The sequence below is a fragment of the Cynocephalus volans genome, chromosome 1, assembly GCF_027409185.1.
Source record: "Cynocephalus volans isolate mCynVol1 chromosome 1, mCynVol1.pri, whole genome shotgun sequence".
Classification (NCBI taxonomy): domain Eukaryota; kingdom Metazoa; phylum Chordata; class Mammalia; order Dermoptera; family Cynocephalidae; genus Cynocephalus; species Cynocephalus volans.
The window spans coordinates 151,519,157-151,546,901 of NC_084460.1; the positions used below are offsets into that span (position 1 = coordinate 151,519,157).

The 27,745-nt window shown below is 35.1% G+C and overlaps 1 protein-coding gene across 1 annotated transcript; it reads right to left on the reverse strand.

Moving 5' to 3' along the window:
* Nucleotides 1-1,822: 1,822 nt before the first annotated feature.
* On the reverse strand, nt 1,823-27,745 carry CHMP2B (charged multivesicular body protein 2B). Its single transcript, XM_063110213.1, has 6 exons — nt 27,563-27,745; nt 12,385-12,476; nt 7,492-7,686; nt 3,407-3,509; nt 2,933-3,039; nt 1,823-2,742 (listed from the first exon to the last, which is right to left on the reverse strand). The coding sequence occupies exons 1-6, from the start codon at nt 27,594-27,596 to the stop codon at nt 2,632-2,634; spliced, it is 642 nt and encodes a 213-aa protein (XP_062966283.1). The 5' UTR covers nt 27,597-27,745; the 3' UTR covers nt 1,823-2,631.

Here is a 27,745-nt window from a genome sequence, read left to right on the forward strand (position 1 = left end):
CAATCTTTTGGAATAGTTTGTAAAGAATTGGTGTCAATTCCTCTTTGAATGTTTGGTAAAATTCTGCTGTGAATCCATCTGGTCCTGGGCTTTTCTTTGTTGGGAGCCTTCTGATAACAGCTTCAATCTCCTTTATTGTTATTGGTCTGTTCAGATTTTCTACGTCTTCACGGTTCAGTTTTGGGAGCTTGTGTGTGTCCAGAAATTTATCCATTTCCTCCAGATTTTCAAATTTGTTAAGGAACTCAAACAACTTTACAAGAAGAAAACAAGCAACCCAATTAAAAAATGGGCAAAAGAGCTAAGTAGGCATTTCTCTAAGGAAGATATACAAATGGCCAACAGACATATGAAAAAATGCTCAACATCACTCAGCATCCGGGAAATGCAAATCAAAACCACACTGAGATACCATCTAACCCCAGTTAGGATGGCTAAAATCCAAAAGACTATGAACGATAAATGCTGGCGAGGCTGCGGAGAAAAAGGAACTCTCATTCATTGTTGGTGGGACTGCAAAATGGTGCAGCCTCTATGGAAAATGGTATGGAGGTTCCTTAAACAATTGCAAATAGATCTACCATACGACCCAGCCATCCCACTGTTGGGAATATACCCAGAGGAATGGAAATCATCAAGTCGAAGGTATACCTGTTCCCCAATGTTCATCGCAGCACTCTTTACAATACCCAAGAGTTGGAACCAACCCAAATGCCCATCATCAGATGAGTGGATACGGAAAATGTGGTACATCTACACAATGGAATACTACTCAGCTATAAAAACGAATGAAATACTGCCATTTGCAACAACATGGATGGACCTTGAGAGAATTATATTAAGTGAAACAAGTCAGGCACAGAAAGAGAAATACCACATGTTCTCACTTATTGGAGGGAGCTAAAAATTAATATATAAATTCACACACACACATACACACATACACACACAAACCGGGGGGCGGGGAGGAAGAAGATATAACAACCACAATTATTTGAAGTTGATACAACAAACAAACAGAAAGGACATTGTTGGGGGGAGGGGGGGGAGGGAGAAGGGAGGGAGGTTTTGGTGATGGGGAGCATTAATCAGCTACAATGTATATCGACAAAATAAAATTTAAAAAAAAAAAAAAAAAGAAATGAAATAAAAAAAAAAAAAAAAAAAATTTAAAAAAATTCAAAATCCAACAGATTCTGGTTCAGAGAATTTCAGATAAGGGACGCTCAACATGTAATAATAAAACCTTATCTTTGAACATTATAAAATGGCTTATGGGTTATTAATTACATAGCTTAGCTTTTTGTTTCTCCCACCTATCCATATGTCACATGTATACTCGTCCTAAAATGTTTATTTTGTCAACGTAAGTCCAAAACGTCCATTGTCCCAAATTAACCAAGTTACATATAACTGATCTTCTCCAGAGTCTTTATGGTGGTATGTGTTAGAACCTGTATATAACATCATTTTTCAAAACTAACCTATTTCTAAATTCTATTTCTAACTATCCTGGCACTGCTTTATTTTCTCTCACTCTCTATACTTACATTAAATACCACAGCAACTTTACCTTAAAAAATACTGCTAATACATTAATGCACATTTAGGCAGTAATTTCTGACAAAGTTGTAGTTTATTTACCAAAAAACAAAAGTTAATTTTTATTTTAGAAATTAAGGTCAAGAATTGTCATAGTAGTAGTACTTAATTGAGAATTGTGGCTTCAATTTAGAACATTCAATATATACATCAATACAGTTCAAAATTAAACAGATATTAACATAATTTATATGGAGAAAAATCTCTCCAGTTCGTGGAAGAATGATCAAAATATATTGTTTCATTAGTATAAAATGTTAATTAATTCAGTGTTGTTGCTAATTATATTCAATTCACTTATATAAGCTTTACAAACGAGAACTTGGATAATTTTGTAAGAGGCCTCAATTTTAGTTTAAAATGTAATTCTTTTCTGCCAGTTAAAATAATTTAAAGATATGCACAATATGTCTGTGTTCTTTAAGGCAGGTGCCAAGTACATTTTGAAAGGTAATAAACTTACCAAGTAGAATGTTCTCCCAAAGGAAAAAAAAAAAAAAGAAAAAAGAAAAGCTTATGACAGTTTTTCTTTAAGACAGATGTTTAAATAGCACGCTTCTTTTAGATCATTTAACAATAATTTGGCAGCAGAACAGCCTATGGTCATAACACATACTCCCTTACAAAAGACAAGCAACAGATACAGAATTAACAATATACTTTTAATATTTTTAAAAGTATCTTTAAGTTGGTGCCTAGTGGCATTTAACAAGATTTTTGTATTCAGTGTGAAAAGATTTAGAACATAAACTGACACTAATAATGAATATAATTTCTCTGTGCCATGCAGAAGTCAACTTTTTACATATCATCACTCCTAAATAGTTCTAATTAAAATCCAAACTGTTTCCATTTTTGCATCATTGTCATTCTTTGGCAAAGGATTCAAAATAGCCATGGGGTAATATACAACTGTTCACTTATGGTCTTCATTTTTGCAAAATAAGTATGTTTTGTAAAAGGAATCTGCACTGTGCCTTGTTTATACTAAACAATTATAAATAAGCAAAAATATTATGACTTTTTTGACTAATCTACTCCTAAAGCTTTGAGTTGCCGTTCAATCTCTTCATCGGAGATTGTAGCCTTAGAAGTAGATGCAGATGGTAAACTTCGAGCAGCTGATGGAGCTTTGGCCATCTATATTAAAGAAAGGAAAAGAGGAAAACAACATTCATTAGCAAACATTTGCACTAGGACATAAGGAGGTGCTGCAAAGAGATTTACTTTTGAAACAAATATAAAAACATGCACCTAATAGTAAAGGACAACTTAAAACAATTAAGTGACAAAAGTGGTAGGAACTATTTCTGAGAGAAGATGTTCACACCTTTCCAGAGATTTCAATTCCAATTTCATCAAGAACTTGATTCACAATATCCTGGCTTTCTTCTTCATCATCAGAGCCCTCAAAGATGTCATCAATTGTGTCATTGACTGGGGAGGGGTAGAGGAGGAAACAAAGAAGTTACTTTCAAACAAGTTTCAGGTTAGATTTACCTTTTTAGAAGATAGTCCAACTATTTTGTATATTGCAGAAGGCAAATTTAGGTGAACCAACAAAACAGAAAATTCACTTTCTAATGTCATTGTGTCAGTGAAGTAGATTGATAAGTACATTTTTGAGCCACTAAACCTGAAATAATGTTCACTTCAATATAAATTATCCTATAGTAAAACAAGTCTACTCTGATTTAAAAGATATATATATATATATCTAACAGATACAAGAAATTGCTAGTAAATAAATATGATTAATTCAAAGATGAGAAAACTAAATTTCATTACAACTTATTAAACTTACTCATTTCTTCAGTCATTTCCATTTTCATGTTTTCCTTCTGGAAATTTTGCATTGTTTGTAAGGTCTTTTGTGGATCCATCTTCTTGTTAACTGCCTGCATGGTCTTTAAATATATGAAAAGATTCATGTTAGCTACGTAATCACAAAACTTTTACTATGGAATAAGTCTAAAAGGAACACATAGAATATAGATACACTTTTAAGGGATATATATATTGCCATAATCAAACACAGAGTGTTAAGTATTCCAGAAAAAAAATGAAATACTCATTTGGAAACCATCTGCTTAACATCTGTATAATATAGACCAGTGTGAAAAACCTCATCTCATCTGAACAGTAGGCAAAAATATCATGTAAAAAAAAAAAAAAAATCAACATAAAAACCACTGCTATTTAAATGAGAAAACTAAATTTACATGTTACATGGCAATTAGGTAATGTCTAAATTTTAAAAATTAGAGTATATACTAGCACACATGTAATCTAATGACACATTTTAAACCATGATTTAAAGAAATTTTAAAAATTGTGCAAAAATATGTGAAAAGAATTCTCTCATATTATAAACTCATATAATTTATTTCATAAAAGGAGACTAATGCTATCTAGTATGGAAAAAATTATTTATATGTATAAAACACATAATATATAAAAGATATGTATATATGTTTTTATGTATTATATACCTAAAATTCAGTATATTGAAAGCCACCATACAATAGAAAACATGTTGTTTCTAAAGATATGAAGTAAACTGTCCTTTCTCAGATAATCAGTATTCAAGGCTACAACCAAGTAATCTTTTCAAGTATGACACTACATTCTCCCCACTCCCCACTAACCACTCCTACACCTCTCTCCAGCAGCTTCCATGCTGTTAGTGTTGAAAGCCAAATTCTATAATTTGCCTATGAGGCCTAACAACAACTGAACTGTGCTAAACCAGACAGTCTCATTTGGCACCACTGCCCTCCAGGCACAGTGATCTTTTATTTTCTTAAATGTGTGATAGAGTTTGGATGTGTTGTCCCCTCAAAGCTCATGTGTAAATCTGATTCCCAATGTGACAGTGTTGGGAACTATTTGAGTCATGGGGGCAGATCCCTCATGAATGGATTAATGTTCTCCCTGGGGGGCAGGTAGTGAGTGAGTTCTCGCTCTATTAGTTTGCGCAAGAGCTGGTTGTTTAAAAAACCCTGCACCTCCCCTCTCTCTCTCTCTTGCTTCCTCTCGCCATGTGATCTGCTTGTACTTGCTGGCTGCCTGCCACTTTCTGCCATGAGTAGAAGCAGCCTGAGGCCTCTGCCAGATGCAGCTGTCCCAGAATCATAAGCAAGTAAACCTCTGTTCTTTATAAATTACCCAGTTTCAGGTATTCTGTTATAGAAACATAAAACAGACTAATACAATGTGTTATGCTCTCTCCTGCCATGGGACCTTCACATATACTAGTCCCTCACTTAGAATGCTCTTCTCCATTTGCTTTCACCATCAACACTTCAAATTTCAGTTTACTACTTTCTTTGGGAAGTAGCCTTTGACACATTCAGACTAGAAGAGACACCCTTGTTAAATCTTAGTCACTATAAATAAAATTTTACATTTATTGATGTAAACTAAATTACTTTAATTGTAACTTACACTATTGTTGTAAGAAACTAATAACAATAATGATGATGATGATGATGACAGAGTAGCTAACACCTAGTCAAGGGTACTTCAAAAAGTTCATGGAAAGTTTCATATTATCTTTCAATTCCATTTTTCCATGAACTCTTTGAAGTACCTCCATATGATCTTACTCCATGCCAGGCACTATTCTAAGGACTTTACATATAATAATGTTAAAGTTAAATGACTTTTAAACCTAACAAAAACATTATGTGCTAGGTATTACCATTATTCCTATATTACAAATGGAGATACTCAGCACAGAAAGGCTAAATCACTTGCCCAAGGTCACATAACTACTAAATGAAGTGAATCTGAACTCAACAGTCTGGCTCCAATGCCTCTGCTCCTCACCAGTATACACACTGTCTCTCAAATGAGCTGCCTCTTACACTGTAAGCTCCATGAAGGTTATGCCCTTGCCTGGTTTTGCTTTCCATTTCATCCCCATCACTTGTTATAGTTCCTACCAAGAGGACCTGAAGAAATATTTGCTGTGTGAACATATTTCTAAAGAAATTTAAGTAAGAATTGCAACTCACGCATCTCTATATGGCAGGACCAAATTAGGTATCTTCTCCTAGCTCTACCACTTGCAGAAAATTGCAAAATGATGAATCTTTCCCTTCAACACTACTGGAAATTTATAGAGCCTTGGTATGTGATCTTCATACACGATCTTTTCCCCAAATCAGGCAGATATTTAGTTCTGTCCATTTGTAAAACCAAAAAAGGAAATCAAATGTTCTTGCCATTAACTGTATTTTTCACTGTGAAATAACTAAGATACATTAAAAGTGACTTAAATAAGAAAAACTAAGACTGAAACTTTCTCTGTATTTTTAAAGAACATAATGTGTCCCTGTACTTTTTGTACCTCATAAGATGGATGCATTCTACTTTCATGTGCTCTGTTGTCTAAAAAGGAGTTACAATTGATCCTTATTATTTGTAGATTTTGATTTGTGAATTTGCCTACTCGTTAAAATTTATTTGTAAGCACAAATCAATACTTGCAGTGCTTTAATGCTTATTTACGGACATGTGCAGAGCAGCAAAACATTTGAGGAACCCAATGTGCAGGCTTCCAGCTGAGGTCAAACAAGGCTATGCTCTGCTTCCTGTCTCAGCTTTCATATTGTAAATGAGTGTCCTTTTTGTAATTTGTAAATGAGTGTCCTTTTTCTCACTTTTGTGCTTTTTCTTGGTGATTTCACTGTTTAAAATGGTCCCCACACATAGTATAAAAATGCTACCTAGTGTTGCTAAGTGAAAAAAGGCCACAATATGCCATATGCCTTATGGAGAAAATACACGTTAGATAAATTTCGTTTAGGCATGAGTGATAGCGCTTTTGGCTGTGAGCTCAACATTAATCAACAACATATATTAAATATGGTGTACTTAAACAGAAACACACATAAAAAAAGGTTATGTATGGATTGGCTGATGAAAATGTGACAAAAGACTCACCGGAACCTAACTCTGTATTTCCTCTAGGAGCAACAAACAGTTCAATATTCGCTGTTTCTCTATTCCTGACTTCATAGAACATAACAACCATGAATAATGGGAATCAACTGCATATACCATTTTCCTAATGTAAACCTGTAGTTTCCTCTGTGGATATTTTTCCTTTTCATATTCATACTCCTCTTTCCCTACATCTAACACCTAGTGATATTTTCTAAGACAGTGCAATGGGCAGTTCAATGAAGCTCAGCACAGACTGATGTACAAATATAGTGGGTGCTTTCTACTGAGACGTAAGCTCCCCCCCAATTGAATGTAAACTCTGTGAAAGAAGAGCCTTGTCTTAAACCTCTTTTGATTACTCATAGTATTTGATATACATTGTGAAGCTCATTATTTATTAAATGATTGAGAGGCTCAGAATCTTTTAACCTCTACAGAAGAAACAATGATTATATATAAGGCAGTAAGTTAAACATAAATTCCTGAAAAACATTACCTGATAAGTCTTTTGACAGTATTTATGTGTCTGACACATTAACAAAAAATAATCAAGAGGAAACTATTACTCAAAAGTAGTCAGAACTTATAACTTAATACAATAAGAAGCCCAAATTTAAGGGAATTTAAGATTAACTTAATTTAATCTAACAAGGGAAAAAAATCAAATACTTTTAAGTCAACTTTATAAATTGAGAAGCTACATTTGATCTTGGGAAAATGGAAATGTCCTAAAACAAGAAACATTATATTAAAACATATCAATAAATACCTAGAAGTACTTGCCTGAATTATTTATTATTATAAATCATTTTACTAAAAATTACAGATTCTATATCATATATATACCAGGAAGTGATTTTAAATCTTATTTGAATGTCAATATTTAAATATCTTTGAGAAAACTATAAATCTATGAATATAAAGGTCCTCACTTACTTTTGCTGTGGTAGACATTGCTCCAGCCATCTTCATTTGGGAATTCATCACCTTTGTTTGTGTTGACATAGAAGTGACTTTTGAACTTACAGCAAATGTTCTTGTTTTCTGTTTCCGAAGATGTACAAGCTGTTTGGCTAAAACCCTGCAAGCTTCTTTATTACCAATCTTGGCCATTTTCTTAATTTCTAATTCCTAAGAGAGGAAATGAAAGGAGGAGAATAAAATCACTGAGGGTTAGTCTCAATAATTTTTTTCAGAAGATTTAACATACATACACCCTTTCTCCTTAATCATGAAAAAGGGAACAGGTTGTCATAAAGTCAAGGAAAAAAATAATAATTTGAGAGGGCCATTTATTCCACCCACATGTTTACATGGAAAGGGAAGAACTAGTACCTTCATCGTCAAATCCAAGGCAAATATAAAAAAACAGTACAGACATACAGCCCAGAAGGAAAACAAAAACAAAAACAAAAACAACTCAGTCCAAACTAAGTAGGTGGAAAAAAAGGAACAAACAAAGAATTGGTGGGACAGAGCAAATAAAGAGCAAGGTGGTGGATTTAAAACTAATAATATAGATAATTACATTAAATGAAATGGTCCACATTACACTTCAATTAAAAGGCAGACTATCAGGTTACATAAGAGAGCAAACCCAATTACATGCCATCTCAAGAGACCAACTTTAAATATAAAAACAAAGCTAGGTGGAAGAATGGAAAAATACATACTATAAAAATTTGTAAATCTGTAGCGGCTACATTAATAATAAACTTGAGAAAAAGGAGTACTGCCAGAAATAAAAAGGGGCAATTCACGATGATAAAGGAATCAATACATAAAGATATCAAGATAATCCTAAATGTGTATGGATGTCCTAACAGTGTTTCAAAATATATGAAGTACAACTATACAATTAACAGAACTGAAATGAGAAATAGAAAAATATACAGCAGGAAAGGTATCTATCAATAACTCCTCTCTTAAGTATACTGCTATAATTGTTACAAGTAGACAGAAAATCTATAATGATTAGAAGATTTAAATACTATCACCAATTTGACCTAACTGACATTCATAAGAAACTACATCACCAATAGCAAAATGTACATTCTTTACAAGTATATACTAAACAATAACCAAAATATTCCACTTTTGCATCAGAAAACATGATTAAAATCATACAAAGTATGTTACTGTACCACAATGAAGTTAAATTGAAAATTAATAAAGAATATACAAAAAGAAAATTACAAATAAGCAGAAATTAAAAAGCATGGTTCTAAATAAGCCATGGGTTAAAGAAAAAAAAAAAAACAGAGAAAATGAGATAGCATTTTGAACATAATAAATTAAAATTCAACATATTAAAATTTGTAAACTGCAGTTAAAACAGTTCTTAGAAGGAAATCACAGCAATAAAGTTTATATCTGAAAAATGAATACCTCATAAGCTTCAACATAAAGCAGAAAAAGAGAGAAAATAAAACACAAAGTAAGCAAAAAGATGAAAATAATATCAACAAGAAATCTATAAACTAGGAAAGAAAAACCAGTAGAGAAAATGAATGAAACCAAAAGCTGTGTTTTTTTTAATATTACAAAATATCAAATTGATAAATCACTGATGAAGGAAAAAACTGGGACAGAGCAAGAACACACAAATTACAAATGTCAAGAACGCAAAGAAGGGCATCACTTCATATCCTAAAGATGTTGAAGGATAATAAGAAAACATTATAATCAATAATATGTTATTACATTTTAAAATTTAGTAGAAATGGTCAAAATACTTGACAGACTAAAACTACCAAAGCTCATTCAACAAGACAGATAACCTAACCCACTCTATATCTATTTTTTAAAAAACTGCAGTTTAAAAACTTATGCACAAAGAAAACTTCACTCAAAATGACTTACTGATGAATCCTATCAAACATTTAAGGAAGAAATATACAAAGCCTTCCAGTAATGAAAAGTTAGGGACACCTGCCAACTCGTGCTACGAGGCCAGCATTATTACCCTAATACAAAAATCAAATATAAATGCTGCAAAAAAGTGAAACTACAAATCAAGATCTTTCATAAACACAGATACAAATATTCTTAACAAAATTTCAGCAAATTGAAAATACATTAAAAAAAAAAAATACATCAGTGCCAAGCAGTGTATATGCTAGGAACAAAACACTGTTTTTTGGGTTTTTTTTGAAATTCGATCAATGTAATTCACTATATTAACAGAAACTATACAATCATTTCAACACATGCAAAAAATACCAAGCAAATAAACAAACAAAACATTTGGCAAAATTCATTTCTGATAAAAACTTTTAATAAACTAGATAAAAAGAAACTTCTTCAATCTATAAAAAGCCAATAATTAATCATACTTAATCATGAAAGACTGAATGTCTTTTCCCCTACGATAAGTTAAAAGATAAGGATGTCTGCTCTTACCACTTCTACTCAATATTGTACGAGAAGTTTTAGCCAGTGTAAGAAAGCCATGTAAGAAAAGGAAAAGAAAATGAAAAGGTTTCAAGATTGGAAATAAAGATATGAAATTTTATTTATTCACATTGATATGATTATCTGTGTAGACATCTCATGGAATCTACAAAAAGGGTATAAGAGTGAGTTTAGGAAGGTTACAAGATTCAAGATGAATATACAAAAATTTAATATCTCTATATACTAGCAAAAAATCAGAAATTGAATTTGTTCTTAAAATATTATTTAGTATCAAAAATATGAAATACTTAGAGATAAATTTGACAAAAGAAGTGCAAGACCTGTATATTTACAAGTACAAAACACTGGTGACAAAAATTAAAGATCTAAACAAATGAAGAGAGATATGTTCATGAATCAGAAGACTTAATATTAAGATGTTAAATCTTCCCAAATTGGTTTACATATTCAATATAATCCCAGTCAAAATCTGATCTTCTTTTTTTGTAGAAATTGACACGTTTATTCTAAGGATTAGCAGTACCTAACTTTAAGACTTACTATAAAGCTATAGTAATAAAACAGCATAGTATTGGCTTAAGAATAATTATATAAATCAATGGAATACAATAGAGCCCAGAAAGATGACCACAAATATTTGGACAACTGATTTTCCACAAAGATGACAAGGGAAAGATATTAACAACAAGTTATGTTGGAACAACTGAATTTCCATATGCAGAAAGTGAATCTCTACCCTTACCTGACACCATACTAAAACTTAAGTCAATATGATTCAGTTTGAAATTTAAGAACTAAAACTGTAATGTTTCCAGAAGAAAACAGAAGAGAAAATATTAGTGACTTTGGGTTAGGCAAAGATTTCTTAGATAGGACACTAAAAGTACTAAACACAGAAGAATAATAATTGTACTGATCAAAATAAAGGAAAACACACTTTTGTTCCTCAAAAGATACTTAAGAAAATAAAAGACAAGGCTTAGAACTGGAAGAGAGTATTTATAAAACATATACTTAATAAAGCACTTATTTCCAAAACATATAAGGAATTATTACAAATAAATAATAAAACTACTCGATGGAAAAAATTGGGTGAAATATTTGAATAGATATTTTGGCAAAAAAGATACATAGATGGCAAATAGGTGCATAAAAAGATGTTCAACATCACTAGTGATTAGGGAAATGCAATTTAAAATGACAATCTACTACACATCCACTAGAATGGCTAAAATTAAAGACTGTCAACTCCAAGTATGTGGAACAAGTGTAACTCTCATACGTTGCTAGTGGAAAGGGAAACAATACGGCCACTTTGCAGATCATTTAGCATTTTCTTATACAGTTAAACATATATTTATTTACCTTATGACCCAACAATCCACTTAGGAATATACCCAAGAGAAATGAAAACATATGTTCACACAAAGACTACACTTGCATTTTTATAGCAACTTCACTCAAAATAACCAAAATGCGGAAACAACCCAAATGTCCGTGGGCTGGCAAATGAATAAACAAATTGAGAAGCACTCAAAAAATGGAATAACACTCATCAATAAAAAGTAATTAATACTGGTACATGTAACAACATTGATTAACCTCAGAATAATTATGTGAGTTAAAATAGCCATATTAAAAAAGAGTTCATATTATATGATTCCACTTACATAAAATTTTAGAAATGTAAATTAATTTACAGTGACAGTATTTTCCTCACTGGGGAGAAGGGAGACAGGCAAGGAGGGGTGGGTAGGAGGGATTCCAAAGGGCATGAGGAAATTTTGCGGATGATAAACATATTCATTACTTTGACTGTAGCAACGGTTTGGCGAATTTATACATATGTCAAAATGTATCAGATTGTATACTTTAAATATGTACAGTTTGTTTCATGTCATTTATACCTCAATAAAGCTGAGTTTTGTTTAAAAGACTTGCCACAATGTATGTTTAAGAACATAGCACAAAGATTATTTAAAGATGAACCAGACGAGCCTATTAAAAAAAAAAAAAAAGTATATTCATTGTCACAGACTCAATAATCTTTAAAATATCAAGTAAGGCATTTACAAGTTAACATACATATATATTTTTTGTAACCCTCTTTTGTTTTCCATGACTATTTTATCTTTGCTGTTAACTAAGAATAAGGTGGTTCTGTTTTGAGCAATATTTCTTCCTAGGCATTCATGACTTTCACAAACTGAAGAATAACTTGATTCTATAATCAGCAGAATGACACAATAAACAAAGGTAAGCAGAAAATGCAGGAAGGCACTAAATGCCATTTCTCAGTCAAGTAAATCACTTACCACCTGCCATGTGCCTTTTTCCTAGCTACCTAATTATTCCAACACTAATTTCCAAATTTGTTTGAAAAGTTAAACTGAAATTTAATGTTCTACTTACCAGCTGTTTTTCTTGTTTCTCTAAAGCTGCTCGATCTCTGATTATAGCTCTTTGTGTACCTCGTAACTCTCGATTCTGTTCCTTTATCACATCTAAGAGAATCACAAAAGAAACCTAAATTTATGGGTTGTAAAATTTTCTTCAATACTGTTTAAAATACGAAACTCAGAGACAATAAAAAGAAGAAATCTAGATTTACTAGATGTTAATTTTTTTCTTTCAATTTAGCATACTAAAAAATTAGTCAAATATTAAAGTTTGTATTATAAATATTGATTATAAAATAATTGACTAACGATGAGTGCAAATATCCTACAGTCTGAGGTTTAACCAAAAGTATAAATTAAATCGCAATAAAATATTCCCTTAGAGAAATGATTAGCATACAAGTACAATGTTTTATGTATATGTCACACACACACAAATATATAACCTTTTCATCTCTCCTTACTCCAATACTATATAAAATTTCAGGAAGGAGGGCAGGTCATGTATTTATCAAATCTATTTCCCCCCCTACAGTAAGTCATAACAGAATGAAACAGCAGACCTTATAATGAGGCAGATCTGGATTTGAATCCCATCTTCTCCATTACTCTCGATCATTATATAATTATATCTTGGAAGAGTTAGTTAATACTGTAAATCTCAGATTTCTTATTTATAAAACAGTGATTATTTTAAGGAGTAAATAGCATACAAAATGCCCTGATATACTGTAAGTGTCTATTCATAGTCTTTCTAATTTATCTCAATTTATCTGGATTCTTTTAGAACTACCTTTTGAAGAATTGAACTATTGCTTTAGGCCTGATGGACTGTAATTTGGGTTAGCTGTTACTAAATAGTGATTTCTTTAAAAGATTACATAAAGCGATATAAATTCTTGTCAACACTAATCTTATTGTTGAGAAAATGTAGGAAAATGGTCAGGGCCCCTCGGATGTTCAGAATCTTGCCAAGCATTTGATTTAAATATGCATGTGCGCCCAGGTGTTCCTTGGTTACTGTCTAATGTAATTGCGCATGTGCACCCAGGTGTCCTGGGTTATGGACTTAAGTATAAAGGCCGAGTGGCTCTGATCCCCAGTGCCCGTCTCTGGGGGGCCACGAGGAGGCTGCTATGCTGCTGTGAGGCTGTTGTTGCCAGGGCCCCCAAGACCCTCCGAGAGGCCGCCACCACCGCCAGACCTGTAAGTTGCTGGACCTGTAAGGTGCTGCTGCCATTGTTGAGGACTGAGCACATGTCCTCTGCCAACAGCTCCTGGGATCTTTCCCAATTACCTAGCATGGACCTGCGTGTGAGGGGTCTGGGGACCCAGTCTGTACAATGGGTTTGAAGGGTCTGAGCCCTAGCTCTAACAATATAAATGTAAACATAGTATAACTAAAATAATGAAACATTTTGGCTTTAGTTATGATTTGCCTTACTCGACAACTGGTGTAGTTGTGTAGCTTGACAATTGGCTATGTCGGCAGGATTCTGACATTAGCCCTAGCTTTACACTTATTATCAGGAATCTTGTTAACATACATTATAAAATTTATTATCCATAATAATGCTATGAAGTTGATTTTTTTCTATTTTATATATAAGAAAATTGAGTGTTAGGAATGTTAAATAACTTGTCCAAGGTCACATAGGTAGTAAGCAGTAATACCAGATTTGGATCCAAGCATTCTGTCTCCTGAACCTGTGATCTTATTTACTTTACTAAAGTAACTTTTTAATGAAGAGGTAGATTAAAAACAACAACAACAGAAAGTAGTCTCTTCATCAAATGGTACTGGGACAACTGGACAGCCACATGAAAAAGAATAAAGTTGGACCCCTGCTTCACCCCATGCATTAAAAATTAGCACTCAGGAAAGATTAATGACCCAAATATAAAAGCTAAAATCATAAAACTCTTAGAAGAATATACAGAAGTAAATCTTCATGACCTGAGATTTTGCAATGGATTCTAATATATGACACTAAAAGCATAAGCAACAAAAGAAAAAAAAAAAAAAAAAGGTAAATTGGACCTCATGAAAATTAAAAACTTCTGTGCATCAAATGACATTATCAAGTGAAAAGACAATCTACAAAAGGGGAGACAATATATGAACATTATACATCAGATAAGAGTCTAGCATCCAGAATATATAAAGGATTCTTACAACTCAAGAACAAAAGACAAACAACCCAGTTTTAGAATGGGCAAAGGGTTTGAATAGACATTTATCCATAGAAGATATACAAATGGCCAATAAACACATGGAAAAGATGCTCAACGTAACTAATCACTAGGGAAATGAGATAATATTTCACATCCATTAGAATGTCTACAATAAAAAAAAAAGGCAATAACAAGCATTGTTGAGGATGTATTGATATGGAACCCTTGCACACTGCTAGTAAGAACATAAAATGGTTTGGCCACTGTAGTGGCCACCAAACCACAGTTTGGTGGTTCCTCAAAAAGTAAAACATAAAATTGCCATATGACCCAGCAATTCCACTCCTAGATATTACCCAAAAGAACTGAAACAGGTACTCAAATACTTTTACATGAATGTTCAAAGCACCATTCACATTAGCCAAAAGGTGGAAGCAACCCAACTGAATATAAACAGATGAATAAAATGTGGTACATACAATGAAATATTAATATTACTCAGCTGTCAAAAGAAATGAAGTACTGATACATACTAAAACACTGATAAATCTCAGAAACCTGATGCTAAGTGAAAGAAGCCAGATACAAAAGGTCACAATTTATAATTACACTTATATGAAATATCCAGAAGAGGTAAACCCATAAAGACAGAAAGCAGATTGGTAGTTGCCAGGGGTTGGCAAAAGGGGGGAATGAGTCACTGCTTAACGGGTACCAGGTTTTATTTTGAGGTGATGACAGGTTTTGGAACTAGATATTGGTGGTGATGACACACCATTGTTAATGTACTGAATTCCGCTGAACTTATTCATTTTATAATGGTTAATGTGATATTTCACCACAATTAAAACAATAACGTCTGCTCTATGATAATATTGGGGGACCTGAACACATCTTTCAGCATTGGACAGATCATCTAGGCAACAAATCAACAGAATAACCGTTACTCTTTCTGAGGGAGAAAAGAAATCTAGGGTTATCAGTGGTGGGAGGGGGGAGAGGAAGGGGGATAAGGAGTGATAGGACAAGGAGCATAAAGAATAAGTACAATTTGTAACAATATACATACTAGCAATATTGATTTGATCAACATATGTCAACAGTGAATCCCAAAAATATGCATAATCAATTATGATTCAATAAAACAAAACAAAACAAAACAAAAAACAATAACAAAGCCATGGAACACTGGTTGGGATCCTATTCTAAAATAACATGATGTATTAGTTTACTAGGGCTGCCATAACAAACACTACAAACTGGATAGGTCAAACAACAGAAATTTATTTTCTCACAGTTCTGGAGACCAGAAGTCCAAGATCAAGGTGCCAGCAGGTTTGGTATCTCCTAAGGCTTCTCTCCTTGGCTTGCAGATTGCCACCTTCTTGCTGTGTCCTCACATGACCTTCTTCTGGTATCTCTTTCTACCAGTCATATTGGATCAGAGCCACACCCTTATGTCCTCATTTAACCTTAATTACTGCTTTAAAGGCCCTATCTCCAATAGTCATATTAGGGGTCAGAGCTTCATCATATGAATTGGGGGAGAGGGGGAACAATTCAGCCCGTGCTATGGCCTAAATGTTTATCCCCTCCAAAGCTCACATGGAAGCTTGATCTCCAGTTTGGCAATGTTGACAGATGGAGCCTTTAGCAAGTGATTGGATTGCAAGAGCTATGCCCTCATGAATGGATTAATCTATTCATAGGTTAATGGGTTAATGGATGAGTGGGTTGTCATAAGAGGGGCACTGGTGGTTTTATAAGGAGAGCAAGTGAGCATATTAAACAGGCTCTGCCCCCTCGCCATGTGATACCCTGTGCAGCTTCAGGATTCTTCAGAGAGTCTCCGCTAAGGAGAAGACCTTCACCAGATGTGCTCCCTTGATCTTGGACTTCCCAGCCTCCTGAACTGTAAAATATACATTTCACTTTCTTATTAATTACTCAGTTTCAGGTATTCTATTAAAGGCAAATGGACTAAGATAGCCCATAATACACAGTATATTTTCCCAGACATTATAGACTGACCCCAAACAAACAAACAAAAAGCTTTCATTTCCCCTTTCTTCCAAAGCAATCATCAGTCTCCTCATCTTCAACCTTCAAACACACAGTTTTTTTCTTCTGGACTTAGTGCCCCATCTTGCCAAAGCTAATGGACTGGTATAAAAACATTTACCACTTACTCCACTGTTTTGATGGAAAATATGCTCTAAACTTTAAACTATGAAATTACAGATGACCTTCTGGAATACAACCCGTTTGTGTACTAAGGACTCTTTAAACTCAACTAGTATAAGATGAAATGGCAGTACCAGATAGTGATGATGGTCATCTACAGCTATGACAGTACTGCTTGAAAAGAGAAGCTACTATATTGATAAGTTAAGCTATGGCCAGAGGTGACACAGCAACTGCTGAAAGCCAGGACTGCTAAGATCTAGCATTCTATCAATGTACTTTTTTATATTATTACTAGGGTGGTATAATTAAAAATATAACTTTGGTCTTTGTCCTGGGTTCCTGGCACAGAGGCCCTAAAATCCTTGGAATGTCCTGAGCCCCTTTCTAGCATACCTAATTATATGCCAATGAGGGGACTCGGAAGGGATAGGGCTGACAGCTTCGGGATGGGGCTGGTCACCAGAAAGACCAAACCCTTGATTAAAGGGAGGGAACTTTCAGTTCGAACCCACCCCCATACCTCCGGGGACGGGGAGCACTGGAGACTGCGTTATAAAAACTCTGTAACAAACAGATTCAGAGAAATTCCAGGATAGTGAACACACTGCAGTGCTGGGAAGGTGGTGCACCAGGGAGGGCATAGAAACTGTGTTCCCCACCCCCAACCTATGTATCACTTCTTTTCGGCTGTTCCTGAGCTGAGCTGTATCCTCTATAATAAACAGGAAATAGTAAATAAAGCATTTTCCAGAGTTTTGAGAGTTGTCCCAGCAAATTATCAAACCTGAAGATGAAGCTGTAGGAATATAGTAACCTGGGACTTATGGGCAGCATGTGAAGTGGGGACAGTCTTGTGGGACTGAGCTCTTAACCTATACTGTCTGCTCTAACCCTGGATAATTACTGTTAAAATGTAATTGAATTGTTGGACACACAATTGATCTGAGAATCTGAGAGTAGCAACTAATACAGCCATCTTTACTGAAAAACAAGTATTACAACGTGATTAAACAAAACATGTAATTTAATCAAAATAGTTTGATTTCACTTTTCTTAATTTTATATAACTTAATTTTATGTACCATAATTGTCACTGTATATCATAAAAGGAAAAATAAAGAAAATTAACTACTACATATTCCATAGCCTCATAGTTATTAACAGACCTATTAATATTTAAACAGTTCTAAGCTATAAACTCAGAGCATTAAATGTTACATATGAAAACACAATCATAACACTTTAAAACATATTATGGTAAGTAGGAGAAGATAGTAAAACATCTTTTCATACAAGCTGACAAGAATTTCCTTATAAAACTGACAGATCTTGAACATAATAACCAGCACCATTTTAGGCAAGGCCAAGCACAAAATGGCCCCCAACCCCTCCCTACTTCCCTTAACGAGGAGTCTCATGACTTCTGCAAAATAGAAACCCTATTGTTTCTGCATAGGTGCAATGCCCCTCCCTCACAATGTCCCTCCTTGATTGCTTCAAGCCAGCCCTTGGCGCCCTACAGTCCATATAAGCTCTCCCACCCCCAGGCCTGGTGCTGCCCTCCATTTTGAGTGCAACCTGGCAGATTTTTCTTCCTTTATTTATTTTTATATTTTATTTTTTTTATAAAGATGAACGATAAGGGGATCTTAACCCTTGACTTGGTGTTGTCAGCACCACGCTCTCCGAAATGAGCGAACCGGCCATCCCTATATGGGATCCGAACCCGTGGCCTTGGTGTTATCAGCACCACACTCTCCCGAGTGAGCCACATGCCGGCCCAGATTTTCTTCCATTAATAAAGCTTAATCGGTACCCGGCGTTTCAGCTCACTTTCTTTCAAAAACAAATTACTCTTCATTTTTTTTTAAAACAATCCCTATATTAAATGTACATTTAATGAATTGGTTTTCTAAATAACACAGAAAGAATAACATGAGAACAGTTCTGAGATACTTTTAATGTTTTTATGGCCAAGTTTATTTTCCATTAGATTTTTCTCTCAGTAGGTCTGATTTCATCCCTAGATTACAAGCTCTCTAAGAGCTGGGAAGACATATATTTATTTGTCTGTTCATTTGTATTCCCACCTTACTTCATGCTAAATACTGTACCAATATATCATACTTAATAGTAATCTAAGGGAGTACAAACATATATATTGAAATGTAAAAGGATCTGTCTTACAGGCTTATTTAAAATGTACCTTTAAAATGTATAATAAAATGTACTGGTTACCAAAAAAAAATTAACAATAGTAAAATCTGAACTATAACAGATAGCTTTCTACAATTAGAATACGGAGCATCAAAATAATCGGCTATTTCCTTTATACTCTTCTCCTTTCTCCTTTTTCAGTTTGAGTCAAGACAATGTCAGAAACATATTCAGGGTCTCTCAACATCTAGGAGAGATGCAGTGCTTGGCTCCTGTCCCTTCTCTGCTTCTTTCTTTAGGCAAAAGAGGATGCCCTGAATTTTTCACACTCTAGCATTTCATCTACCTTGTGGGGTTGTTGGGACGCATTGTATAAGAGATGGTAATAGAAAACTTTCAAACTGTGAAAATGTCAAAGGTGCATGCATATTGTATGGTGTGCTCTTTCTGTTAACATTCTGGGAGGTAAAAAGGGTCTGCCCCACCCACCCCCTCTTCTCTTCCCCACCCAGCACAATGATTAGATAAAGCCACCCTGGGCATTTCTAACTCTGGGTGTTAAAAACCTATCTTAAGCCTTTCAGGCTCTTCCTAACTGAATGAAATACACATCCCTGCACTAGACAGTTAAGGCTACAGACTTAAGGTTTGGACTTAAGAAGATAGAGACAAACAGTCTTTCTGCCTTCTTTGGTTCTGAGTCAATAAATTTATCTTACAGAAAACAAAAAATAATTAAAAAAAAACCAAGTCAAAACATAAATAAAAATGAAATAGAAAGAGTCTCTTCCCAAGTGGTCCAGCCTAGCTCACTAGGTTTCTCTACTGGGGTTTGAGGCCAAGCCCAATTATGGTTGTCCTCCTTGTATCCTATTCATTTACATACAAATTGCGCATGTGAAGACAAAAGCAACAAGTAATTATCAACTATAAATATGGATATTCATTAATTTGTGAGTAATATAGTTTAAAGTGCCTTTCTTCTGGAGGAAGAGAGGGAGCCCATCTGGAGTTTGCAGGGCCATTCAGCATCGCTGCTCAGGAGCACTGAGGCACAGCATGCACAGCACACCACTTGGGATTCAAGCTGGCCTACTGGACACCAGCCACTCTACCATATATGTGTACTGTGTTTGTGTTTTACTGTAAGGTCACGATGAGCTTTTTAATATAATAAACCATATTTTCTGCTTTTAAATGTATGTCTTTTAAGAAAAAGAATCATTTTTATGTATACAATTTTATTGCCTATCTGTTATATCAAATCTAACCACCACATGAATTGAAATAGAAACATAAAATATTCCCACATCCCACTTTACCATCTCCATTAACTGGCTTTTGAGTATCAAATTCCTTAGGGGATAGGGAGCTTCTACTTTTGACATCACCTTGCAAGCTCTGTGGCAGCTGGCATCAGTGGGAACAGAGGGCATGGGACACTAGCATTAGCATTATATCATGACTGTGGAGAGAAGAAAAGCCCCGAGTGAGTGTGAATTTGACTAAAACAGGTGTAATGGAGCTCACTGATGAATAAAGTGGAAGGGGTCCTGGCTATGTGGGGATGTAACATTTTCTTGGGTTGATGAGAAGAAAAAACTGCAAAAATGCTACAAATTCAAAAGCTAAGGCATAAGAAAGAAATGTTAAAAGTCAGTACCTAGAAATGCTGGCTCTAGGAACCCAATTTACTCAGAGGGAGAAGGAAAATGACAGTGAGGGAGCAGGTAAGGAGAAATTCGATATGCAGACCAAATTTGTTTCTCAGGCTTTGGAAATGATACATCAGAAACTCAACCACTTTTAATACATGGTAAAAAACGAAAACAAAAAACAGCTATGGGAAACAAAAGGACAGTAGAGAATCATGCCAATAGCTTTACAAATGGTAAGGGAGCCAATCAACTTAAGAACCAGGTGGAAGCTGAAAAACTCTGCAGGACTTGCTTGGAAGGAAGAGGCAGAGGCGGAACGCTACAGAAAAAATGGAAGAGTTTAGCACAAGGAGCCAAAAAAAGATTTTTTTTCTCCTACCAATAAGTCTCGAAGATCATGCAAGCCCTGAGGGATTCATCCAAAGAAATTTATTATTATTAAAATGTCAGTGTTTTCAAGAGCTGAAGGAAGGTTTGAGATAGGCATGTGTCAGCAGACCTTTGGGTCTCATTTGGTCTTCAAAGACAAAGGCTTTGGTGACATCATCAATAACAGCTTCAGTTCAGAAAACTGTCAAAGGCATTTTTCAGCTTAAATAAATGAAGGAATGAGAGAAAAGCTCCCCTGGAAGAAAAGTCTCACAGACCTATGGCTTGAAGATGGGCAACGGTGGCATGAAAAGAAACACCTGTCTTTGGTGTCATGCTGGGCACGGAGAAATACAGAGGGAAGACGTTTTCCTACAGAAATGTCTGTTCTAAAAGTACAGAGAAACTTTTGCTAAGACAAGTGCTCAGAAGAGAGTTCTACGTTACTGAATCCCACATTCAATTATTTTTCTCTGGTGTGCCAAGAATGTCAGGATCAAATAGAAAGTAAAATTAGCGTTTTTAAATATTCAGAATAATGAGCACTAAGGGGACATACAACATCCTAGGAAAGATCTGGACACTGTAGGCATCACCATGAGAATGTTGCATTTTATTCTAGAAGAAAGAATAAGTGTTTCTGAAAGAGATTCAGTTTATATAGATGGTAAATTTAATTTCTTCTTAACATATCAGAAATATGGCACCACAACTGACCTCTAGACAGGAGATTTATCCTGACTTAGCTAAAACGTCACACATTCTGAACTCCGAAAAACTAGCATATACAGATATCACCCCAAAGAGACAACAACCAAGAAGCTTTTTTCCTCTTCTGTCTGTAGAATTCCTCAAATTATCTATGAACTTGCACCAAGGTTCACGGTGAGAGGCAATAATGTAAAAAATAAGAGGGAAACCTGAGATTGTTCAGGTTAGCTCTAGGAAGAAAAAAAAAGAGAATTCTAGGTATAAGGGCATCATAAGCAAAAATGCAATGGTACTTCAAAAAGTTCATGGAAAAACAGAATCAAAGTATAATATGAATCTTTCTATGAACTTTTTGAAGTACCCTTGTATGTTCTAGTGAGAAAATGTATGGTAGATACTGATGGATAGATCAGTGTTGATGGACAATAAAATGTCCAGAGACATGGCTATAAAGATAGGCAAGAGCCAGTTCAAGGAGACTTACATGCATTATTAAAAAGCTCACATTTAATCCAGCAGGTACCAGAGATTTAATAAAGGGGTTTACAAGAGGAACAGCACCGTCAGATTTGGGTTTCCGGTATATCATTCATACATCCAACTTTGCAGATGAAGGATTTTAAGGGCAATGAAGCTACAGGGGGAAAAAAAGGCAGAAAGGTGATGGAATAAAGTGCAAGATAAGTAGAAACCGAATTAGAGCCAGGAGTTGCAGGCACACAGAGGAAGACCATGTGCCAAACATTTAAGAGGCAAAAAGAGCAGCACTTGGTAATCAGTTGAAGGTAGAGGGCAAAATCAAGTATTGCCAACACTGGAAGAGGAAAACTCAGGAAAGAAACTGATTTGCAAATGAATATGCAGTTTTCCCAGCACCATTTGCTGAAAAGGCAGTCTCTTCCGCAGTGTGTAGGCTTGGTGCCTTTGTCAAAGATCAGATGGCTGAAGGCAATTATTTGATTTTGTAATTTTCAAATGTAATAATATTTGCATGTGGTCCACTCAGAATGATTTTAAGTTCTATAGTTGGAATCTAAAAAAAAAAAAAAAAACTATTAATTTAAGCTATATGGTTGAAATCTAAACAACTTAATACCTACAAATGGCACATGGTCAACATCTCTTTAAGTTTATTCATTTGCAAAATAACTTTGTAATTCTTAATTTCTAAAACTCAGAATTATGCTATAGTTTCCAGAGAGGAAAGACAGACACATCACTTGCAGCAGTGCCTATATATTCTAATTGGCATGTCTAAGTACACACATAGAAAAATGTCAGAAACAGACGTAAGCCCAGGTTCAGACTAGAGCAATTGTCCAGTTAATTTCATATTTATCTGGAAGATTGCCTTCCAAATCTCAAAGCTGTTGCATTTAACTGACAGCTATTTCATTAATGTTTTCTTTTTTCTTTTTTTTTTTTAAAGATGAGCGGTAAGAGGACCTTAACCCTCTGACTTGGTGTTGTCAGCACCACACTCTCCCAAGTGAGCTAACCAGCCATCCCTATGTAGGGATCCCAACACTTGGCCTTGGTGTTATCAGCACCACACTCTCCCAAGTGAGCCACGGGCTGGCCCCTCTACTTCATTAATGTTTTCAAGTTTATGTTCATTTGTATATATGATACAGCTGCTGTGTGCCAGCTTTGGAACAAGCTGACCCAATGAAGTGGAGCTGGTGAGGTAAATGGCAGTCTTAGAGGACTGCACCCTCCCAAGTCAGTCTTTAAATGTAATGCCTAAGTTTGCATACCGTTTGTCTGGCTTCAGTGGGACCATTCATCTTCTGGTTTCATGACTGATGCAAGTAGTCCTGAAAGATAACTTCCACCATATTTAATTCTACTACTGAAAAATTTTGTACTGAACCTTATGATAGAATTGACTCCCCCATTAACTGGAAGGGACTTGGGTTAGCTTATCACATCTCTGACTTTTGGTGTCAAGTTTGAAATGCCATTTAGAAAGTACACCTTGAATTTTACTATATCATCTAAAATCTAATAGGCAGGTCAAGGGAAAATGAGGAACACTTTTAAAAAGACAAGTGAACAAATACAATATTGATGGGGGAGGGGAGAAGGGGGGAAAGAAGAAAAGAAGGAATTGGTAAAGGGGCATGAAATCAACTATATTGCATATTGATAAATTAAAATAATAAAAAAAAAAAGAAAAAAAGAAACTGATTTAAAGGAGATGATGACAGATTCTGTTTGGAATCTCTAATTTTAGGTACTTTGGAACTTCCAGGTGCAGATATTCAACAAATTGTTGGATATACTGATATTGGTCTGAAATTTAAAAAAATACATCTAAAGATACAAATTTCAGACTCATCAGCACTGAAGCTGTAACTAAAATAAGAATGGATAAGATCGTGTAGGGAAAGAGTATACAGTTAGAACAGTGGTAGCCCAAGATGGAAGCAAGAAGAACACTAACATTTAAGAGGTAGGTTAAAAAAGAAGAGAAGAGAAAAAAGAAAATCTGAAAGGAGAAAGAAAAGGAGTGGTCAGAGGAGTCTGAGGGAAATTAAGAGAGTGTTATGCCATGGAAGCCAAGAGAATTTTGTAGAAGTTATCATCAGAATTGAATGCAAAACAAAGGTCCAAGAAATGATAACTAAAATGACCATTGGATTTAATGATCTAGAAGTCACTGACTATCTAAGCAAGATATCATTACATAAGATGCAAAGCAAACTGCTGTAGAATTGGGGTGTCTGAGAAATAAAGTGGAGATAGGACATGTCACTATTTGCAAGGAGTCTTCAAGAGGTTTAGATGAAGAACAAAAGGAGATTGGACTACACTTTCTAAGAAATGCTGGGTCCAAGGAGAGTCAGTAAAATGAGAGTTATTTCCAGTTCTACCACAACTAGAAATTAAAGTTCTACTACTACAAAGCCTTAGAGAAACAAGTGTGGTTTGCACACAAAAGACAAACATTGCATGCTACCTACCAAAAGGTGAGAATTCCATGTACTTAACAAGAACAACAAAATTAAGCTGTGCCAAGGATCGATCTCCAATTAAAAAAAAAAAATAACAAAGATAATATTCACAGGGATCAAGTCCTGGCTCTCCTACTTTGTAGCTGTATGATCTGGGCAAGTTGCTTAGTCCCTTGCCTCTCAATTTCCTCATCTATAAAATGGGGATAATAATAGTACTTATTGCATAAGTTTTATGAGAAATAAGATACTGCATGCAAAATGCTTACCACAGTGCTGCCTTAGAGTAGGAACTCAAATTTATCTTTACTGGGGACAACAGACAAAAATTATATACTGCTTAAAGAACTTCACTTTTTAAGAGGCATGTTCAGTTCATTTTTGACAAGTCCTCATGGCATCCTGATTTTACAGGTTCATAATTAGCTTCAATAAATAGGTCACTATTAGTCCACATGGGGGGGGGACACTGTAGATAAACACATTACACTAAATATATGTATGTATTCTATAAGTCAGTAAAAGGAAATCCAAGCACTCAATTGTGATTTTAAATTCTAAAGAATCCTCTTCAAGGGCATTGAAGTACAACTCTCATTAATTTCTGTAACAAAGTATACACTACAGAGACTTGTTCATCTTTGTGTCAAAAATGAATTAAACATAACTCTGAATAGTAATAAGTGCTGTAATGTTGTCTCCCTTTTTAATTTACATGTGCAGTAGTCTTTAATGACACAGTATATAACTCTTCCAGCCAATCCAAAGAAACAAAAAGATTCAATTATTCCCCAGATCTACAAGCAGTTATATTTCCCTTATATATCAGAATTTCATTACTGCAGAAACATAAAAAGTCAGCATACAGTAAAAGATCTTATGATCAATAATCAACATGTTCAAGTATCTGAGAGAAATGCATAAAAATACATTAAATTTCATAATATATAGCCTTATTACTGCTAAGAATGCTGTCACCTTTTAAACAAAACAACAACAACAAAAAACCTTCCTTTCAATAAAACAAGGAGTAAAACATCAGTAAAACTCTATATCAAAATAATGAAAATACACATCAATTAAAATGTCAGTAAGTGATTTGAGTTGACATGATAATTTAAGAAAATATCAAGTATGCAACTTGGTAGTTATAGTAAATGTACATGGTGGCCAAATATACATTCAGAAATTTCACACATAGATCTTTAATTTAGTGACACAGTTCCTAGCAAAAGTCCTTAAGACTTTTTCCCCCCACAAATAAGTCTATTCAGCAAAAACATTATTTCTTGGAGGAATTAACTTGACCACAAATGAGTATACAGTTAAACATCCTCAGTGCACATCCTCATTGTCTTTTCTTTTTTCCTCTTCTCTACACTTTAAATAGTCATGGGATAGCCAAAAGCAGCAGGAAGCATGGAACAGAGATTTATGTCTTAGAAAATATTTGACAGGTATTAAGCAATTAAAACTATAATGTTTGGTTTTTAATGTTGAAAAAAATTAATTCAGTTTGTAACATCACAGTAAAGAGATGAAATCATTTTTCCTTTATTTAGTAAAATCTCCCTACATAAAGCTAAACAGCAAGAAAAATTCTCACTGTATAAAAATTAAACATGAAAATAAGCCTCCCCACCCCCACTTCAGAATTCTACGCAATAACTGTACTGAAACACTAAAGTGCCATATTAAAAATTAAACAGCATTCTCAGAAAAAAAAACACATAAAACCTATTTCACATAATTGTATTACATCATATACCAAGTTGGTAGTTATTCCAGGTATTGTAAATGATATTTATCAATTAATAAAGTCAATACCCCCCCCCCAATTTTTTCTCAGTCACTCAGAATAAGCATAACTATTATGCTACGTGATAAATTAGAGGTAAAACAGTATTATGTGCTGAAGTGAAGGGTAAAGTGGCAGGGTCCAGATATCTTTGAGATCCTCCCCAAAATAATTTTGCCAGCATTGCAATAGTCAACACAAAGGAATGAAGGAGTTACCCCCAGGTCCGGATGGAGCACTGTTTGTACCAATCACTGTCTAGCTACTACTGCTCCTTTTGTGGCAGAGCTAGACCTTTACAAAGAAGTGATTCTTTGGTTGAATCAGCAACAACCTAGACTCAACATGTAATGGGAAACAATTTTTTTTTTTAAATTTTGAATAAATTTAATTCCTGGTAGCAGTCAACGAAAATATCAACACTAATTAATGAGTGTTATATAAATGTACTTAAAAGGCATTGCATATGAACACCAGAAAACTTGTACATTCACTTTTTTCCCTAAGATGACATTGAGCTAAATGTATGAAACAAAGCAAGAACCTTTAAAAGTTAAACTTCTATGCAGATAATACCTATCATACCACATCTTTTACTTTAGTTAGCAAAAGATAATCATAAGGGAGAAAAATCCATTATGAACTAAATGCAGGTCCTTGGGTTTCTTTTCTTTTTCTACTGTATTCAATCAAGAAGCATTTGTTTCACATCTCTTGATGCGGTGTTCTTACCAGAGAACCTGCCCAGACCCAATTTCATTTTCTAACTGGAGCCTGTTACCCCCTCCCCCAGCTCCAACACACAAGTTTCCTGTTTGGATGCCTAGAAGAAGTAGTACATCTTCAAACTGAAGGAGCAGCCAACAAGAAATTCACCAAATCACTAAGTCTAAGGGCCAGCAGCACCCCGCCTCCTCGGAAAGCTCAGGAGCCAGCTAAAGAAAAATCGAGGGTGGGGGGAGCGTTATCAGAGGGAAGAAACCAATTTGCCCAGGTGAGGTTGAGGTGGAGAGAATGAGAATAGGGAAGCAGACAGGTGACGCAGCGAGGGCGGTCACCTGTGGGGCGACTTGATCCAGCCCCGCCCCTAGGGACAGCAGCCAAAATCGCGTCCGGAAGCCCCCAAAAGAACCCGGGGAAAGGCAGAGCTGGGCTTTTTGAGCCAGGCCTCGAACTCACCATCCACGGTTTTCTTCTTGAAGAGGGACGCCATGGTCAGGGACCGCACCCGGGCGGCCCGGTTCGGCCCGGTCCGGCCTGAAACTGGGAAACGACAGGAGGGAAAGGACAGGCCCTTGAAGGGTTCGGGGTGGCGGAGCGGAGGGGCAGGAGAAGAGGGCGGGGTCTCCAGGCAGGACCCGC